The sequence below is a fragment of the Oncorhynchus gorbuscha genome, unplaced genomic scaffold (assembly GCF_021184085.1).
Source record: "Oncorhynchus gorbuscha isolate QuinsamMale2020 ecotype Even-year unplaced genomic scaffold, OgorEven_v1.0 Un_scaffold_843, whole genome shotgun sequence".
In the NCBI taxonomy this organism is placed as follows: domain Eukaryota; kingdom Metazoa; phylum Chordata; class Actinopteri; order Salmoniformes; family Salmonidae; genus Oncorhynchus; species Oncorhynchus gorbuscha.
This window is the reverse complement of record NW_025745835.1, coordinates 159483-168422: the sequence shown is the minus strand read 5'-3', so window position 1 is coordinate 168422 and position 8940 is coordinate 159483. Positions and strand designations below refer to the sequence as shown.

The following is an 8940-nucleotide window of genomic DNA, read 5'->3' as shown; positions in this document are numbered from 1 at the left end:
TCATCCACCACTGGCATTCATCACTCACCACGGACAGACTGGTGATAATGTCATACATCTCAATATCAGCTAGATGATGTTTTTTTATGTACATTCGCATGACACTTTGATTTATTGGGTGCAATTTGAAACAAAACAGTTTGTCTGGGTTGTATATTGAATGGAAACAGTTTGTCTGGGTTGTATATTGAAGGAAAACAGCTTGTCTGGGTTGTATATTGAAGTGGAAACAGCTTGTCTGGGTTGTATATTGAAGTGGAAACAGTTTGTCTGGGTTGTATATTGAAGTGGAAACAGTTTGTCTGGGTTGTATATTGAAGTGAAAACAGCTTGTCTGGGTTGTATATTGAAGTGGAAACAGTTTGTCTGGGTTGTATATTGAAGGGAAACAGCTTGTCTGGGTTGTATATTGAAGTGGAAACAGTTTGTCTGGGTTGTATATTGAAGGGAAACAGTTTGTCTGGGTTGTATATTGAATGGAAACAGTTTGTCTGGGTTGTATATTGAAGTGGAAACAGTTTGTCTGGGTTGTATATTGAAGTGGAAACAGTTTGTCTGGGTTGTATATTGAAGTGGAAACAGTTTGTCTGGATTGTATATTGAAGGGAAACAGTTTGTCTGGGTTGTATATTGAAGTGGAAACAGTTTGTTTGGGTTGTATATTGAAGTGGAAACAGTTTGTCTGGGTTGTATATTGAAGGGAAACAGCTTGTCTGGGTTGTATATTGAAGTGGAAACAGTTTGTCTGGGTTGTATATTGAAGTGGAAACAGCTTGTCTGGGTTGTATATTGAAGTGGAAACAGTTTGTCTGGGTTGTATATTGAAGGGAAACAGCTTGTCTGGGTTGTATATTGAAGTGGAAACAGTTTGTCTGGGTTGTATATTGAAGGGAAAACAGTTTGTCTGGGTTGTATATTGAAGTGGAAACAGTTTGTCTGGGTTGTATATTGAAGTGGAAACAGCTTGTCTGGGTTGTATATTGAAGGGGAAACAGTTTGTCTGGGTTGTATATTGAAGGGAAACAGCTTGTCTGGGTTGTATATTGAAGTGAAAACAGTTTGTCTGGGTTGTATATTGAAGGGAAACAGTTTGTCTGGGTTGTATATTGAATGGAAACAGTTTGTCTGGGTTGTATATTGAAGTGGAAACAGCTTGTCTGGGTTGTATATTGAAGTGGAAACAGTTTGTCTGGGTTGTATATTGAAGTGGAAACAGTTTGTCTGGGTTGTATATTGAAGTGGAAACAGTTTGTCTGGGTTGTATATTGAAGGGAAACAGTTTGTCTGGGTTGTATATTGAAGGGAAACAGCTTGTCTGGGTTGTATATTGAAGTGGAAACAGTTTGTCTGGGTTGTATATTGAATGGAAACAGTTTGTCTGGGTTGTATATTGAAGAGAAACAGTTTGTTGTGTTCGAGGCTGACAGCCCCCAGGATATTTGATTTGAGCTCATCTATGTGACATTGGGTTTAATTCAAATCATGACACTCACTCCATCTCCTGAAGCAAGCCTATATATTTCTACCAGAAGTTTGTTTAGCGACATCAATTAAATGTATGTATAACATGCCTACAGGGCAAAGTCAAGAACAGCCAACGAGACACAGTTCTTTGTCTGTGGAACTGAATTACATTTTATTTTAAACATGTCATGCAATGTGATGAAAACAACAAAAAAAATCTGTTTTTTTTTTTCAAAATTTTGCTTTTATTTGAAAGGGAAAATATATAATTCAATAAATATTGTAGCAACAACAATGGGACACAGACATAACAGTTACATTACAAAAAGAGGGAGGATGACCTAATGACGAAACACTTTACACAACAAACAACCGTTTCTTTCTTTTAATTCATTTCTGAAACAGATAGCATTAGCAGGCTAGCTGATGATACTGCTCTAGGAGAAGCTGTTCTGAAACACATAGCATTAGCAGGCTAGCTGATGATACTGCTCTAGGAGAAGCTGTTCTGAAACAGATAGCATTAGCAGGCAAGCTGATGATACTGCTCTAGGAGAAGCTGTTCTGAAACAGAAAGCATTAGCAGGCTAGCTGATGATACTGCTCTAGGAGAAGCTGTTCTGAAACAGATAGCATTAGCAGGCAAGCTGATGATACTGCTCTAGGAGAAGCTGTTCTGAAACAGAAAGCATTAGCAGGCTAGCTGATGATACTGCTCTAAGAGAAGCTGTTCTGAAACAGATAGCATTAGCAGGCTAGCTGATGATACTGCTCTAAGAGAAGCTGTTCTGAAACAGATAGCATTAGCAGGCTAGCTGATGACACTGCTCTAGGAGAAGCTGTTCTGAAACAGATAGCATTAGCAGGCTAGCTGATGATACTGGTCTAGGAGAAGCTGTTCTGAAACAGAGCATTAGCAGGCTAGCTGATGACACTGCTCTAGGAGAAGCTGTTCTGAAACAGAAAGCATTAGCAGGCTAGCTGATGATACTGCTCTAGGAGAAGTTGTTCTGAAACAGATAGCATTAGCAGGCTAGCTGATGATACTGCTCTAGGAGAAGCTGTTCTGAAACAGATAGCATTAGCCGACTAGCTGATGACACTGCTCTAGGAGAAGCTGTTCTGAAACAGATAGCATTAGCAGGCTAGCTGATGATACTGGTCTAGGAGAAGCTGTTCTGAAACAGAGCATTAGCAGGCTAGCTGATGACACTGCTCTAGGAGAAGCTGTTCTGAAACAGAAAGCATTAGCAGGCTAGCTGATGATACTGCTCTAGGAGAAGCTGTTCTGAAACAGATAGCATTAGCAGGCTAGCTGATGACACTGCTCTAGGAGAAGCTGTTCTGAAACAGATAGCATTAGCAGGCTAGCTGATGATACTGGTCTAGGAGAAGCTGTTCTGAAACAGAGCATTAGCAGGCTAGCTGATGACACTGCTCTAGGAGAAGCTGTTCTGAAACAGAAAGCATTAGCAGGCTAGCTGATGATACTGCTCTAGGAGAAGCTGTTCTGAAACAGAAAGCATTAGCAGGCTAGCTGATGATACTGCTCTAGGAGAAGCTGTTCTGAAAACATTTGAAAAGCATCGCGAGTTTAATAAAGGCATTGGAATATGCCAGAATTCCTGGCGCTTTTTATCGAAGCCTTGATCTTTAAAAAGTGCATTTATACTTTAGACATTTATACTTTAGACATATCCAGTGAACAACGTCCCTCAACCAAAGTCATGCTTCATTTGTTTATTTCATTCCCCTCCCTTGCTGAGAGCAGAAGGTGTTGCATAGCTGAAAGGACATGTCCATAAACTGTTCAGCATCACAATACCCTGTCTATCATTACGCCAAACAGATCAGTCCTAGGATGTCAACGGTCATTGGTTTAAATGATATGGGCTTACAGTAAATTCTACAAAATACAGGAAAGACATGACTGGAACAACGGGACTATTAGGTCAGGAAACACTTGACTTGCAACCACAAGAACGGGGAAGAGAAACAAACAAGCTGATGGAAACCACAGGGATGTGCTGCGTGCCCTGTGTCATGTCACTTCCAGGTCTTTGATCCAGTGCAAGATGGCCGCTCGTCTTCAGCGTTCCAGAGTGCACCACTGCAGTCTCTCATGGTGATGGAGTCAGCTGTACAGACGGGGGTGAGCCAATCATCATGTACTGCGTGGACATCCTTTCTGAAGTCCTTAGAAAAACGTCCGGGACTCGTTCAACTTTTCCTACGTGACATCACTTCCTGTGGAAATGGTAATTTCCTGTGAAAGGCCATGACAACTTCCTCGTCCAGCTCTAAGAGGAAACAGTGTTACTACCTCCCGGGAAGCCGCCGGAAGGAAGGCAGCTAATTGGCCCAAAGCAGAGATAGCTTCCTCTTCTGGTAAAAGATATGTAAGGGAGATGGATGGTAGATAGACAGGCTACACTGAAAGACTATTGTGTTGTCATTGATACGGTGGATTTCATCTACATTTACATTGTATGATGCATATACAAAACTCCACCCAGGACAGCAGGCCAAGGGCTTTAAAGTGCAGGAAGGGAAGGGCCTCACCCTCTAATGTTCCAAAATGCACTATGCTCTGACCTTTAACCCCTGTCCTCACTGCATGCTTCAATCCCAGCCTGCAAACCCACTCCCGAGGGTCGTGACCCTGCCCACCAGGTCACATGACACAGCAACTCTTTGCTTTGTCCTTCCGCAGGTCTGACGCTACCGCCGCGAGGTCGGGCCTAGTGGGCATGTGCGAGATCCTTTTGTTGCCTCTGGTAGATTTGTTGCGTTTGACGTTCTTGTTGTTCTTGTTGACGCAGGCCAATGTGGCCACGTGGAAAATGTCCCTGACGCTGTTCTCTGACTGCTGGGCTGAGCACTCGATGTAGGGGGCTGAGATCTGCTTGGCCATGTTGGAACCCTGTAGAAAGAAAACGCATTGGAATTGGAATTTCAGTTTACTTCCTGAATTGACTGAATTGAAATGGAATTGACCCAAAAATCGGAAGAAAATGCACTCTACAACCACCGTACCTGATCATATGACACAGGCATCTGTCTGTGATTGGACAGCTCCACCAGCGTGGAGAGGTCGGTGCGCAGGTCCGATTTGCAGCCCACCAGGAGCATCTTGGTGTTGGGACAGAACTCCTGGATCTCCCCTTTCCACTGTGGAGGACAGAGAAAGTCATTGAGACTGGGAGGACAGGACCAGACAGAATGGGAGCTAGTCCAGACTAGCCATCAAATACTTGCCTCCTCCTGTCCTTGATTCCTCGCCTCCCTCTCAAAGCTCATTGGAGGAGGAGGTACAAGAGGAGGGACCTTGGAGCCTCTCCTCCAATGGACTTTGAGAGAGAGTAATTGAGGAATCAAGGACTGGAGGTATCAAGTATTGGACAACTTGTACACTTTTTTTCAGACAGAACCTGAGCCCTCTCCTTCTGAAGGACAAAGCCACTTCCTGTTTCCAGTCCCCATGCTGCATCACACGGCGTTAAACCCAGGAAGGAATGCAGTATCGGAGGCTTTAAGGCCAGAGATAATCCTTCACGTTTCCTCTCAAACACAATAAACACTCTGGGATCAATGGCCTTTAATCAGTGGATATAATCTGCTACTAATGCAGTCTGGAGAACAAGGAGTGTTTGGCTGACTGGCTGGCTGGCTGGCTGACTGACTGGCTGGACATTGAGGGATCATGTTCAGTGTTGTACAGACAGGTGATTGTTTGAACTGGCCAAGAGGAAGGAAGGAACTCTGTTTTGGAACGGAACCTTCTCATGTTTTTTTTTTTTTTCTATAGCAGAGTCACATCAGAGGACACTAAAAGCACTCCCTTTCCCTGCCCTCCTCTCACCCTAATGTCCCCTAAACCATGACGACCTCTGTCTGTACCTCAACTCTCTAGATGTTTAAGTGGGCTAAGTGGAAAAAACTGGGGAAAAGGAAATGACTGGGAAAAACTGGAAATGACTGGGAAAAACTGGAAATGACTGGGAAATGACTGGGAAAAACTGGAAATGACTGGGAGAAATGTCTGGAAATGACTGAAAGCGTTCTGGGGAAAGGATATTAAAATGAATTCATTGAATGAAAACTGGACATGTAGTTTCTTTCAAGTGAGGTAAAAGAAAAACACATGAAGGTCCATATTCTACAGGCTGTAGAGGTTGACTAATGGTAGCTACACACAAGTGGAGGACGGACCATAATAATGTCTGGAACTGAGCCAATAGAATGGTATCAACACCTGGAAACCATGGAAACCATGTGTTTGATGTATTTGATAGCATTCCACTGATTCCACTCCAACCATTATCACGAGCCTTCCCTCCCCAATTAAGATGCCACCAACCTCCTGTGGTACACACCTTCTTTATTACGCTGTCGAGTGTGTCAGGACGGCTGACGTCAAAACAGATAAGGACAGCGTCTGAGTCTGGGTAGGAGAGAGGCCTCACGTTGTCGTAGTATGGAGACCCTGAAACAACAGAACAAAGCACAGGTCAGCACACGGACAACTACAACTCACACAATACACAGAGAACTACAACTCACACAATAGAACACATAGAACTACAACTACAACTCACACAATACACAGAGAACTACAACTCACACAATACACATAGAACTACAACTCACACAATACACATAGAACTACAACTCAAACAATACACATAGAACTACAACTCACACAATACACAGAGAACTACAACTCACACAATACACATAGAACTACAACTCAAACAATACACATAGAACTACAACTCACACAATACACAGAAATCTACAACCCACACAATACACATAGAACTACAACTCACACAATACACAGAGAATTACAACCCACACAATACACATAGAACTACAACTCACACAATACACAGAAAACTACAACTCACACAATACACAGAAAACTACAACTCACACAATACACAGAGAATTACAACCCACACAATACACATAGAACTACAACTCACACAATACACAGAGAACTACAACTCACACAATACACAGAGAACTACAACTCACACAATACACAGAGAACTACAACTCACACAATACACAGAAAACTACAACTCACACAATACACAGAGAACTACAACTCACACAATACACAGAGAACTACAACTCACACAAACACAGAGAACTACAACCCACACAATACACAGAGAAAACTACAACTCACACAATACACAGAAAACTACAACTCACACAAAACAATTACACAATACACATAGAACTACAACTCACACAATACACAGAGAACTACAACTCACACAATACACAGAGAACTAACACTCCAGCTGTGGATTTAAGAGATTGAGACAGTGAAAAAACACACATGGATACATTGAGCATCCTATGGGCCAACCAAACCTGTCCAAACCAGATATTGACAGATTTTGCCTCAAAGTCACACAGGAAATCCAATAGTGATAGAGATGAAGATGTTTTGGTGATGAGAGACCATTTCTCAACATCGCAGGACACAGTCATTAGCATCAAGATAATACACACTGGAAGAACATCAACAGAAGAGATGCAAACGTTATGCTGACTGCAGCAATACGTTGTGTTTGAGTTTGACGACGAAGTTACTTCACTCGAGACAGACCAGAGTTCCAGAGAAAGCAGAAACCTAGAAAACCATGCCAACACCTTAAATTGAAATCATGTGTAGGAAAACGCCTCTCTCTTTCACTCTCTCCATCCCAACCTCCCTTCATCCCTCTCTCCCTCCATCTCTCTCTCCCTCCCACCTCCCCTATCTCTGTAACAGCTTAGTGGTGAGGGGTTTAGGCTTACATCAAGGTGAGCGACCGGGGCACGTGAGCAGCTGTGGAAACTAAAGGGCTACCCACATGTAACAAAGCCCCGCTGCCAAAGAATCCGGGGAATTTAGTTTTTCATGTCTAAAGTGGCTGGGACTCTTGGGAGGTCTTTTCCACAAGCCCAGAGGAAGCCACCACACACACACCCGCACACAGGAAGGAATGTGGTATCTGGAAGAAGCTGGATCAACATCCATTCATCGTCCTCCTGCCCTGCCACACACCCTATTCCCTATATCGTGCACTACTTTTGACCAGAGTGCTCTGTATAAGTGCACGATATAGGGAATATTGTGTCATTTCAGACCCACCCAGACCAGGGTTTCTCACTATAGCTACTGCAAAGCTGGCCGTAAGAGGGCTGATCATAAAAACACTGTGTTTGGTTGGATGTTGGATGTTGAGGATGGGGGTAAGGATCAGTTAGAGGATGTTGAGGATGGGGTAAGGATCAGTTAGAGGATGTTGAGGATGGGGTAAGGATCAGTTAGAGGATGGGGGTAAGGATCAGTTAGAGGATGTTGAGGATGGGGGTAAGGATCAGTTAGAGGATGGGGTAAGGATCAGTTAGAGGATGTTGAGGATGGGGGTAAGGATCAGTTGAGGATGTTGAGGATGGGGGTAAGGATCAGTTGGGGAGGATCAGTTAGAGGATGGGGTAAGGATCAGTTAGAGGATGTTGAGGATGGGGGTAAGGATCAGTTTGAGGATGTTGAGGATGGGGGTAAGGATCAGTTCGAGGATGTTGAGGATGGGGGTAAGGATCAGTTCGAGGATGTTGAGGATGGGGGTAAGGATCAGTTAGAGGATGTTGAGGATGGGGGTAAGGATCAGTTTGAGGATGTTGAGGATGGGGGTAAGGATCAGTTAGAGGATGTTGAGGATGGGGGTAAGGATCAGTTAGAGGATGTTGAGGATGGGGGTAAGGTTCAGTTAGAGGATGTTGAGGATGGGGGGATCAAGGATCAGTGAGAGGATGTTGAGGATGTTGAGGATGTTGAGGATGGGGGTAAGGATCAGATGTTGAGGATGGGGGAGGATGTTGAGGATGGGGGGATCAGTTAGAGGATGGGGTGAGGATCAGTTAGAGGATGTTGAGGATGGGGGTAAGGATCAGTTAGAGGATGTTGAGGATGGGGGTAAGGATCAGTTAGAGGATGGGGGATCAGTTAGAGGATGGGGGTAAGGTTCAGTTAGAGGATGTTGAGGATGGGGTAAGGATCAGTTAGAGGATATTGAGGATGGGGGTAAGGATCAGTTAGAGGATGGGGGTAAGGATCAGTTAGCGGATGTTGAGGATTAAGGATCAGCGAGAGGATGTTGAGGATGGGGGTAAGGATCAGTTAGAGGATGTTGAGGATAGGATCAGTTAGAGGATGTTCAGTTAGAGGATGTTGAGGATGGGGGTAAGGATCAGTTAGAGGATGTTGAGGATGGGGTAAGGATCAGTGAGAGGATGTTGAGGATGGGGGTAAGGATCAGTGAGAGGATGTTGAGGATGGGGGTGAGGATCAGTTAGAGGATGTTGAGGATGGGGGTAAGGATCAGTTAGAGGATGTTGAGGATGGGGGTGAGGATCAGTTAGAGGATGTTGAGGATGGGGGTAAGGATCAGTTAGAGGATGAGGAGTTCA

The 8940-nt window shown here is 43.9% G+C and overlaps 1 protein-coding gene across 1 annotated transcript in view; it reads right to left on the bottom strand.

Moving 5' to 3' along the window:
* Positions 1-1712: 1712 nt before the first annotated feature.
* LOC124020508 (rho-related GTP-binding protein RhoE-like) overlaps positions 1713-8940 on the bottom strand; it is a 27724-nt gene continuing 20496 nt past the window's right edge. Inside the window, exons 3-5 of the mRNA XM_046335749.1 lie at positions 5841-5950; positions 4501-4635; positions 1713-4387 (exon numbers count right to left, since the gene is read on the bottom strand). Of these exons, the coding sequence (XP_046191705.1) occupies positions 4139-4387; positions 4501-4635; positions 5841-5950 (494 nt within the window). The 3' untranslated portion in view covers positions 1713-4138. The remainder of the gene's footprint in view (positions 4388-4500; positions 4636-5840; positions 5951-8940) is intronic.